Genomic DNA, 12,113 nt, shown 5'->3' with positions numbered 1-12,113 from the left:
GAAGATCCAGGTTGTTGATCTCGATAGTTTTATTGCCAACAGTTCGTCCCACACTTTAGCTTTCTCGCGTTCCTGTTGAGGGCCATAGACATTTACGAACCCAGTTAGCCCATCAATTCACACAAAGTTCCCCATTGTTACAATATAATTCCTTGATTTAATCACTTCCACTAATGAGAACATTCTACTATCCCATATCGTTATTATTCCTCCCGATCTTCCCGTAGTGAATACTTGCTCAAATTTGCAGTCTGCGTCACCCCAGCAGTTAGTTGGATTGAAAAGCGGGGAAGATTCACCCAATTTCGTTTCCTGAATCCCAACCAGACATAATTTATTCTCTCTCCTCAGTCTCCCACCCAATCCGTTTTATGTTTCTCTCCCAGACCTCTGAGGTTTAGTGACATGATGTTCATTGTATTAGCTGGTTTTCTCCTTCTTCGCCCATTACATCTTTGAGGACTTCGTTGTCACATTCCATATCGAAGCCCAACATTTTGCCTACCTCCACCGTGTTCCTGATTTCCGATGATGATGTCGAGTGTGACTCGTCGTCCGATTCTGGGAGCAGGATTTGGGATGGGATCGGTTCTTAATTTAAGTCGATGGGGGGCTGATTTGAAGACACCAATTGATTTTGATTTTCCATGGGCGACTCAAGAATCGGCGTCAATATCCGTCTTCTTTTATCATAGGCTCCTTTAAAGTTGTTGTTGACCCGACCCGAAAATGGTTCACTTCGACCCATATTGTTAGGAAAAGGCCCAAAACAGCCAGTTAAAGGTAACGAGTTTAGGGGCCCGTTTGACGAGTCCATATGGCCCAGATTGTTATTTAAATGTAATAATAAATGCATATCAATTTCATTAATAAACTTTCCTTCTAATTTTAAAATTACTAAATTAAAGATTCAATAATTTTTTTTATTTATTTATCTAATTTATTTGTTTAAATTTAAAAAAGAAAAAAAAAACACTTTAATTTTTATAATTTAATATTTTCTTATTTTTCTTATAAATTAAAGCTTCTCAAATGTTTAGAATTTTGTATTTAATTTTTTTTAAATAAACTCATGTAATATATGGGTCTCACGTCTAGTTTGTAATACATAAAAAAAATGTAATATTGTGATGACCAAAATCATCGATTTGCAATATTTTTTGCAAATTTTGCAAGGAGTTTTCTAAATGCACAATCCTATTTTGAAATGTAATTAAAGAAAACATAAAATATATAATTGTGAAAAGTCACATTGCGCCAAGATGGTGGTCAATCCCCTAAATGATTATTTTTTTTAGATTTCTGTTAAATAAAATATTCAGACCATAATGAACCGAATAATTTAAAATAGTTGTTAAAACGTTTTAACACGACAAACTATATTACTCATACTACTTTGATACATTCATAATTTCAACATCACAAAAATGTGAGGCATATCATTTAGTTGTCTCTATTCCATAGTGCAATAGTGAATGTTATATTCGTAACAGAAATTTCCACTTTGGTATTTTATTTGGTAAAATGATTTGTGTTGGGTCCTTAAATTTCCCCATATGAGGATAGCATCATTTTTTTTTTGCATCTTGTACCTTGAAGCTAATTTATCTTCCTATCCCATTCCATTAATTCTTGATTCGATCACAACACATTCCAATCCTCTTTCCTATGATTGCCTTTCAAAGAGGATATAATCGACAGACAATCGAATTGATCTTAATTCAGGGTCGATTTGGGTAATAGTATAAATGCCATTATTTGTCATGTTTCACTATATAAATAAACAAAAATCATTTTGCGAAAAAAATCACACACACATACATGGGGTAAAATCACACACACATACATGGGGTTCCCCTCTTATTTCTATTAACGGTTGGGTAGTCAATATACCAAATCTACTATAATAAATGAATGTTTTTTGCCACATGTCCTCTTCTTATTTATTTGGACACATGGCATTTTCTAGAATTTTTAAAATTTTCTATTTTCCACTTGTCATTTTATTGTATTTTTCATTTTATTAAATTAAAATTTCACATTTAATATGTAAGGTAATATATATGTAAAGTATTTATTAGAAAGGGTTTATATATGTAATGTATTCAATACATTAAAGTCTCATTAATTTTAATAATTCAAAAAATTTCTCATTTTTCTTATAAATTCAAACTTTGAATTAAATTTCATATTTAATTTTTTTAAATAAACTCATGTAATACATGGGTCTCACACCTAATGAATTATCAATTCAGGGCTAGAAAATCGTTACATTTCCGGTTGTTTTACAACAAAATTACATCATTCCTATAAAAAAAAAATAAGGTAAGAGATAAATAAGATGATCGGCAACCCTAATTGTAAGATTGAAAGAATGCTTCCAAAATCTATGCCACAAAGGAAAAAAAAAAGTTTTTTTTCCTAATCCTACATAAGAAATTTGCAAACAAAGTTTTTTATTGTGATAAATAATGTGTTGTGTGTCCGACTACAAAGACCACTAAGCGAATAAATCTACACACGAAAAGGGCAGGCAACATCAAGTAAAACATGGATAAATACACAAGAAATGGAGAGAAATACAAGAAGTAAGATGAGAACATAAGTAAATAGAAAAACATCAATAAGTACGTGGGAACTAGCAAGCAAACATAAACAAAAATGAAGTTAGACCCTAAACTACATCAATACTAATCTACAACTTTTATTTTAGACCTCCACGCTCTCCTATCTATGGTCATGTCCCCGAAGAGGGATAACTCATTCATATCTAACCTAACATTATCTTCTCACTTCCTTCCCAGTCAACCTCTCTTCCTTGTACCCTTGATGGGATCATCTCCACTTTCCTAACCGTAGCATACAGTTGTCTCCTATAGACAAGTCCTGACTGTTTTATATTTCTTTTAAACAAACTCATCTTTAAAAGAAACAGACAAAAAATATACTCCCTCCGTCTCATATTAATAGTCCATGTTTCCTTTTTGGTTTGTCCCAAAATAATTGCCTACTTCTAAAAATTAATATGTCTTTTACCATAATACCCCTCATTATTAGTTAAATTACCATAAAATTAAATATAACTATCATAGAATTAAATGCAACATAAGGGTAAGACTGTCATTTCATTTAATAAAGTTAATGGTAATTAATGTTTTCTTAAACTGTATGTTTTTTGTCTGTGGACTATTATTTTGGGACAGATGGAGTATTAAACATAACCGTATAGAAAGCTTTGAACCCGAATTCAACCCCATTTATATCTCAACTTGACGATATTTACAATTCAAAATAACATAAAAATATTTTGAATTCTTGTCTCCTTTGGTTCCCCAACGGATTTTAGTCTTTTAAGGTAAATACATACACTCTGGATGATTAATTCAGCCCAACTACTTAATGTGTCATATTCGTTCTTCCAAGCTCCTAGATCTGAGATGACACCATCCATTCGGGTTTTAATCTTAGTTGAAGTGAACTTTTTATTGGCATCTTGAACACCTTTTTGGTCTCCCAACAACTTTCAAATATTGCCTTTTAGCACTTGTAAATGTTTTTTTTAAGAAACTAAACGGTTATGAATTGTCATCGGATCTTGAGACCAATCTTCTTTACTAAACATCAAGTCGGTTCATATGAATCAATGAATGGACCATAGTGAGTAACCAATTATTTATGATAATGCCTATGAATCTTATATATATCAGACATGGTATATTTGGTCTTAAAATTTGTTGTTATTTATATCATTTTAGTTATGTTTTTCGCACGCCATAATACTAAAATATGAAGTTCTATGGACATTTAGATTTATTATATTTAATAATCTTTTATGTCATTTTTGGTTGAAGCTTATACTCTAAATATTGTCTGATTTCAAAACTAATTATATGGTTGTAAATTACCGATTTCAATGAGAAGATTTTAACAATTTAAAATCTGTGAACAATAACTTTAATATATATATATTTTTGCCTTTATAATTAATTGAAACTGCTTAATCTGATTTTCTATCATAACTTTTTATATAATACTCGATTTAAATCTAAATATATCATTGAGACCATCTAATTTTTATCTACTTATCTACATAATGATACAACTTTTTCTAAGTCTTACATATGTAACACATTACTCATTTTCTGTCTAAAAAATCTGTTTTTATATATAAAATGTGTTTTTCGTACATCATATGATTGACATGTACGGTTTCACGGACATTTAAATCCATAATAATTTGATAACATGCATGTGATTTTCCACCGACCAAAGATACTCAAAATATTGTCCGAAACTCCGAAAGTAATTGAAGCATTGTGATTGTCATAATCCCCAAGCCAACGAGCAAACTTTTCATAATAGTATATCTCAATGCATAATATCACAAACTAAAGAATTCGACCATTTTCTTAATTATCCATATAAAATATTAAACGGCTTTACACAAACCGTTAAAATACTCGCACGCCCACAATTCTGCCTCCAGTTAATATTTTTATCAAACTCATAATATCGATCCAAATTCATTTAATTCATTTCCCAAGTTTCCGTTCTATATCTTTTTGGCATATTATTTTTTTTAGAAAGGCTAACATACTCTAAAAGTCTAAATCCTACTCAAACACTATAACATTTGTCCATTACATGACTTGAAGTCTCAAGAAGCCAGTGGGCCTTTTATTGGCATATTATATAGGCACTAGGCAGCCATCATCACCATCAAAAGCATGTCGATATCTTTTTTGATGCTGATGTATTATGACAAAAATATAATCTTTTGTATAATTAAAGACAATAGAGCTTTAAATTATGCCTTGCTTTTTACACAGTTTTCTCTTTTGATATTTTGAAAATATTTGAAAGTATCTACCCTAATAAATAAGAATGATTTTGCCACATGTTCTTCTCTCATTCAATTTGACATATGTCATTTTGTCATAATTTAGAGATATATTTATTTTCCACTTGTCATTTATTTCATTTTCCATTTCTAATATATTATTAATTAGTTTCCATAAATTAAACCTGATATTAATTTTAAATTTTAAATTTTAAATTTCAATTTCAATTTCAAATAAATTTACAGTTTAAACCTTTGTGTTTAACATTTTGTTGTAATTAACTTATTTAGTATACGGGTCTAATAACTAAACAATAATTTTAATTTATTTATTTTTTGCATGTTTTTTTTCTCATAATTTTTATTTATTTCAAATTTCAAATTCAAATAAACTTCTCATTTAATTTTGTTTTAAATCAACCCGTATAATATACGGGTTTCACAACTAGTATTTATTATTTGTAGTTTGAAATATCTCAAGTGACCAAAAAGAAAATACAAAAATAAATTCACATTAAATCATTAGATAAAGTGATAAAACATAAGCTGAGGTAATTAGATGGCTATTCCATTCCATTCCATTCCAATTCCAATCCACCACAACAGATTCCAATAAAATTCCTGTAGTAAATAGAGACCAATGGAATTCTCAATTCAGGGTTCAGAAAATCTCATCTGCATTACATTTCCAGTTGTTTATAATCTCTATTAAAAAAAAGTCCTAGAAACTCAACTTAAAAGTAAAATAGAAAAAAAAAAATCTTAAACTCTAACTGCTGAAAGCCTCTTCTATAGCTCATCCTGCATACATAAATAAATACAAAAAATAAGAATGAGAATCAGTGTGTAGACAAAAAGAGACATATGCAAGAAATAGCACTATACTTTCATTTATTTATTGATTACAAATGATAAAAGTATATTTGCTATTTTATCATAATTACCTTAACATCATTTTCATCAGCCTCTTCCTCATCTTCTGGTTCAGCATCATCATTATCAGCCTGAAAAAAAAAAACATAACATTTAATAAATTTAAAATCCAGAATTAAAAATTAAAAATAATAATCATAATAAAAGTTGTCAAAGAAAGGATAAAAGTTGTCAGAGAAAGGCTTACATCAGAATCAGCAGGATCATCCTTTGATTCCTAAAAGGGGGACAAAAAAATAAAGAGTTATGGAAAAGAAAAAAGCATTATACTTTGATAAAAGAAAATTCTCAATTATAGCAATGAAAATTGCTTAGTATTTGAATAAGATTCTATCATTTGGTAGATTTTTTAAAGTATTATGCTATAATAAATAATTATATGAAAGTAAGAAACAATGAACAGAAAGATTTGATACCTCTTCCTCCTTTTTCTTTTCTAGCTCTTCAAATGCTGCCTTTTCAGCCTAAAAAAAAAAAAAGAATTAAGCATAATGAGAATTAGAAAATATTTAATATAAAGAATAAACCAGAAAAAAGACTTATATAAAAAGTAACTTACATCTTTTTGTTTTCCCCATGTTTGTTCAGCCACTTGTTTGGCATATTCAGGATCATCACATATCAAGACATTGTCAAAAAGAGTTCCAGATTTAACCTGTAAAAAAAAAATAAACATCACATTTATTTCAGCATTCAATCAAAAAAAGATAACAAAATTGCATTCAATACAATTATAAAATTATTACCTGCCACAACTCAATACCAACATACTTCAACTTGGGGAAAACATAGAGATCTGGGTCATCTTTAAAATCTACATTTCATATAAGAAAAGAAAAAGAAAATCAGTGTCAATAAATAAATAAAAAACATGAAGAATCAGAGATTGAAAACAACTTGAAAGATGAAAGAACAAAAACCTGGGTTGTCAATCATGGGTGCCTTCCACTTTCCTTTGTAGTTGGGGTTCTTGATTTTCTGTCAAATGGAAAACATTTTTATAACATATGTTACTTAGTAACTTACTTATTGATATATAATGTTATAAAAATGTGCAATTTAAAAGTAAAAAGAAAAAACACAAACCTTTGCCTTCCATGGACCCTTGTAATCAGGGTTTGGAATAGTTGGAACAGTCCACTCACCATCTTCCTCATCATCCCAATCCTCTGGCTGCAATTTTAGCTCATTATAATCAAAAACTAAATAATTAAAAATGTAAAATTGATTATGGAAATGGAAATTAAACCTTCTTGGCATCAGGGTCTGAAATCTCCTTTGGGATGTCATCATAACCATCAGGCTTCTTGTCTTCAGGGTCAGGGATGAATTCCTTCTCATCCCAATCTTCAGGCTGTAAATTAATTTAGAATTGAGTTAGTATTAGAAGGAAGGGGGACTTAACTTTAAAGAAAGTCAAGAAACAAAGTACAATTACCTTTTTGGCCTCAGGGTCCTTTATCTGTTTTGCTGGAAGAAGATCCCAATCAGAGTACAAACTTCCTGTTTGTTTCTCAACATTATCAATTGAGATGGTGTAGGTGGCATCAGGGCGAAGGACAAAGGTATAAACATGTGAAAGTTGATCAGTTTCACAAGGAACATCTTTCTTGATCAATTTGTTTTCTCCATTGTATGTGAGAATTGCATGAACCTTCTTTGTTGCATACCCACAAATATCAGGTCCAAACATGATGCTGTATGGGGTATCACCACCAAATTTCTTTTGATCAACATCACCACTCAGCAATTTCATGTAGCCACCACCACAATCGAGCTTCTGTTCATGCTTAACAGAAAACTGGAAGACTAAAGTTTTATCCTTGTTGCTGAATTCAGGGTACTCAGCTGAAATTGCATAAAACCTGTAGTCTTCACTGGTTTGGATACCTATTACCAAATAGAAAGAAAGAAAAACAGTTTATGTAAGTAAGTGACTAAGCAAAAACTTATATTTAAAAGCCTTTACATTGCACAAAAGGGCTTACCTTTATCATTGGCATCTCCATTCCATTTACCAGAAGTGTAATTCCACTCCCCAGCCATGTTCTCATCTTTCTTCCAGTCAGATTTTACCCACCTGCTTTCCCATCCATCTGATGATAAACATTGAATGATTTGAATCATATGTATTAGATAAACAACAAAATATTATGTAATGTAAAAAGAATTAGCTACATGAATGTAGAACTTATTTTGAAAACGAACTATATTCTGCAGAAGGCCAGAAGCCACATGGGGAAAGCAGAAAATTTTGAATACGCTGAAGATGTTTTTTTCTCATAAATATGTCCCAAGGATCGGGCTACTATAGTGGAACTGTTATCATCACTAGAAACAGTAATCAATGTCTAGGGATGGGCGTGATTGAATTGTTGATCTATCATAAAGAAAAGAACAGATCCATCGATAAATAGCCTTGATTCGAACACACCTAAAAGAGCGATGTACCATTATAATTCTGCTCAGGCATTGACGATTGTGCATAACAGCAATATCTCACAATGGGCGTAACAGCCACCTAGCTACACCAAAAGCAGAAATACTATGCTAAAACCAGACTAAAAATAACAGATATCAGTTCCTTTCGTCACTCTTTCAACACATCAAATTGACGCTTAAAGACTTCAGTCTGCTAACGGCTTCAAATTAGATAATTCATTCCAATCTCGATTGATATACCAACTATTCTCATCGATCAACTACAAATTTACATATCTAACCTTGACGGAATAGATCAGGTCATCCTAAGCAAATCGGACTAATACAAGTTCATACGAACTGAAACGTCTATATAGATTCAAAATGCAAGCAAATTCATAACGATGTTCGTTGAAGACTTACCATCGAAGCGCTCCTCAAAGAACACTTTAGCAGAAGCGATCGAGAAGAGCAGAAGTAGAGCTAGAAAGGCTAGAGAAGTAGGGTTTAACCTCCGATTCGCCATCGCTACACAGAGTGTGTGTGTGTGATCACGAGATAGAGAGCGGGGTTTAAATATGCGGACTTCGTCTTTGGTAATGACGTTTGGATCAGCGTTGAGTTTTCGAAGAAACGGATCCACGTTGGAGCATAAAACCACGTGGACGAATAATAGATGAACACGTCAGAAGTTTGTGTCACAGGTGCCACCTGGCTATCGTTGATTGGGTATTACTACGAGCCGGCTACTGAAGAAAGTAGAGTAGATTTTACGAAATTAGATATTTATGAGATTAGCCCTTTTGTTTAACGATTTGGCAATTATGACATATTTATAATTATTTACGAGAATTTATTTATATAGAAAATAGTAATTTTTTTCGGTTCTTATTTATTAGGGTTTGATGTGAATAAATTACATGTTATTTAGGAAAAAACAAGGTTTAACCAGTTTCATTTGATTTGGCATATGTGAGCTTTACATGTAGACGTTTTCGTATAAATATTTGTCCAAGAACTATCTTTGAACAGATAAAGAGAAAATATTTGTTCCATCTTGTAAACATGCATGTGATAAGTTTGAAGAGAAACGATATGGCATATGGTTATAACGTCAATGAAGGTCTTTATTAGTAAGAAGTGGAAGGAATTTGCAATGGTCATAATCTTTGGTACCGTGGGAATATATGCAAAACATATTAGACAAAAGATAATGGAAAAATGACATATATGCCCTATTATGTTTTTAGAGTTTACCCATTTAGCCACTTAACTTATTTTGTGGCTTAATAAGGGAATGAATTACACTTTGTCAGGTCGATTAAGTCCTTATTTCAATTGTGAAGGGGTCGGTCGGTCATTTTTAGTCCACCTCCTTCTACTAACACCACATCAGATATTGATTGTGACTTTTGTGTAATGTCATGTCATTAATAGTCGCTTCCTTCTTACTGTTAGTATATACTTTATAAAAGAGCCCTTTTACCTCCACTGTTCAACACTTCATCGATAAACTCTTTCTTGTGATCTGCTTCTGATTCCTTAAACATGGAACATGTATTCTTACAAGTAGATGTCCACTTTCCAAGGAATGTTCGGCAGAAACCCCATACGCTACACCGATGGAATTACTCAGAGGTTTTCGGATATCGATTTCGCAACCATGGACAAGGATGGGTGTGTTGCGTTCATCGAAAGGTTCACTGGGGAAAAGTGTGAGAAGCTTTATTGCTTCCAACCTGATATTGATTTTCCAAAAGGTTTGACTTTAATTAGCAATGACCCGGATTATTTCGAATTTATAGCAATTGCATATGAATGTGGTGTTATACTCCCTATATATGTACTATGTAGACCATTTTGGGAATAGTAACATGCAGGAATGGTTGGATTAACACAAAGACGAGGTTGTTGGTAACATAGAGGAAGAAGTACTTGATGGTGCAAGACTGGTTAAGGAAGTTGCAACAGGGCATCAGGATGTGGGTGACATTGACAATGAGTAAGAGAATGGCGATGAGGATGACGACGAGGATGAGGATGCCGTTGACAATGAGGATGACCATCTGAAGTGTCATACCCCCGAACCAGACGGCGGAAACGTCCGGGGGCTTGTGCGTGACTTCATCTTGTAATATCATCACAATGTATATAATTGAAACAAGACAACGCCATCATCATACATATCAAAATACAACTAGCATCGTGTACATCAAGTATAGTATTATAAGTTACATGCCAAAATGAAAGTTCAATATACGATGATAACAAAAATACAATAATTTCCACATTCTCTGTTGACCTTTCCGCTTATCGGTTCCCTGAGAATACAAGTTATTTTGAAAACGTCAACATATATAACGTTGGTGAGTTCATAAGCATGTTTGAATGAAAAGTTTTGAATAGTTCGTAAAACACCAAAAAATCCGATATTTTCTGTAAATAGTGTGAAAGTAATGTGTCAAAATCAAGTATTAATGCATGTGTGTTTGCTGCTTTTGGAATGTATAGATAAACAAAAATGTAATCCAGATAAAATTCATGTATTTTCTGTTGTACGTAGAAGGTAATGTGTAAATGTATTTATCCCAGAAAATCTGATATTTTCTGCTTATTAAAGTATCGTAATCAAAAATCCCAAGACCGAGTATCGATGCATGTATGTTTTTAGTATCGTCAAGATTGGTATAAATATACTGAAATCTTTGATGGAGTTAGTCTCTAAGTGAGCCGTTACAACCATGCTTGATAATGACCAATTTGCCTGTCTTGGCGTTTTCAGGCGTCGATTTTGATGTAGGTAAGGTTTTTCGGCCTAAACTGGCCTAGTCTAGTTGTAGCGAACAGCTAAGGCGTGGGGGGGGGGGGGGGGGTCACCCCATATAGATCTATACACAAATTCCCGCTCTCCCTCCAGGAAACTCTGGTTATAACTACAGGCTACGATCATACACTCAAATGTGTCAACCGACAAGTCTCACTAGATTCTTAACTTGTTCACGAGTAATGAATTGCACCAAGTATAATGTTTACGTGCATGTTTTAAGTTTTCAAATCCAAAAGTATGTATATGAATATATGAAGTTCAATGGATATGTAGAGGGATAGTTAAGATCCACTAAGCATGTGATTTTCAGTCCAAGCCCAATTAGCATGTAAATGGACCACTAAGGCCTAATAAACATGTAAAAGGGTAATTTAGGCCAAATAGGCATGTAAATGGACCACTAAGGCCCAATAAACATGTGATCCATAGTTTAGGCCCAAATTAGCCATGTTATACTGATATTTGAGCTTTGTTGATTATATGGAACTTGCTACGTGTATGCTTTTAAAATTGTATACAGTTAGGAGCTTATAGCCTCAGAATGATTGATTTGGCCTTATTTCCTGTTCCTTGTCTGGTTGTGGTCCTAGGGTAGAATCTTTTATTCGAATGTCTATTTGATCCTTTTTCTATGTATAATTTCCATGCATAAAGGCAACCTGTCATGATTGGTTTGATTGATATGAGTAGAGTAAATCTTAGGACAACTTGAGATTGATGTATGCGGTAGTTGTGGAATATGGTTCAGTTTTTGGATGAATTGGGGTTATCAGGTAGAGCATTGGGGAAAGGTACAGATAGGTGTGGAAGGTAGTATTGGGCCCGTACTATTGAAAGCACAGGGCATGTACCCGAACCAATGTTAGATCTGACGACTTCAAGGAGGACTGGTGTAGGAAGATCCCTTATATGGAAATCATGAACATTGTGATTTATGACTTTACAGTTCAGCATGGTGGTGACACGATTTTGAGCAGGAGGATCAGGATCGGGATCTGGATACGGGGCGGGACCGGGCGACACTGTCGATGTCATTGATGAGAGGTTGCGCGAGCTTATCGCAGCCGAGGTTACCAAGGGCATCCTTGATGC

General features: G+C 32.9%; 1 protein-coding gene across 1 annotated transcript; it reads right to left on the bottom strand.

Moving 5' to 3' along the window:
- Positions 1 to 5,387: 5,387 nt before the first annotated feature.
- On the bottom strand, positions 5,388 to 8,775 carry LOC145072097 (calreticulin-like). Its single transcript, XM_079018473.1, has 12 exons — positions 8,618 to 8,775; positions 7,762 to 7,869; positions 7,212 to 7,663; positions 7,023 to 7,127; positions 6,860 to 6,946; positions 6,694 to 6,751; positions 6,520 to 6,587; positions 6,333 to 6,428; positions 6,190 to 6,237; positions 5,961 to 5,990; positions 5,785 to 5,844; positions 5,388 to 5,641 (listed from the first exon to the last, which is right to left on the bottom strand). The coding sequence occupies exons 1-12, from the start codon at positions 8,718 to 8,720 to the stop codon at positions 5,630 to 5,632; spliced, it is 1,227 nt and encodes a 408-aa protein (XP_078874599.1). The 5' UTR covers positions 8,721 to 8,775; the 3' UTR covers positions 5,388 to 5,629.
- Positions 8,776 to 12,113: the final 3,338 nt, after the last annotated feature.

This window comes from Lactuca serriola, chromosome 9 (assembly GCF_051521515.1).
Source record: "Lactuca serriola cultivar US96UC23 chromosome 9, Lser_US96UC23_V15, whole genome shotgun sequence".
In the NCBI taxonomy this organism is placed as follows: Eukaryota; Viridiplantae; Streptophyta; class Magnoliopsida; order Asterales; family Asteraceae; genus Lactuca; species Lactuca serriola.
This window is presented reverse-complemented; position numbering and strand designations above follow the sequence as displayed.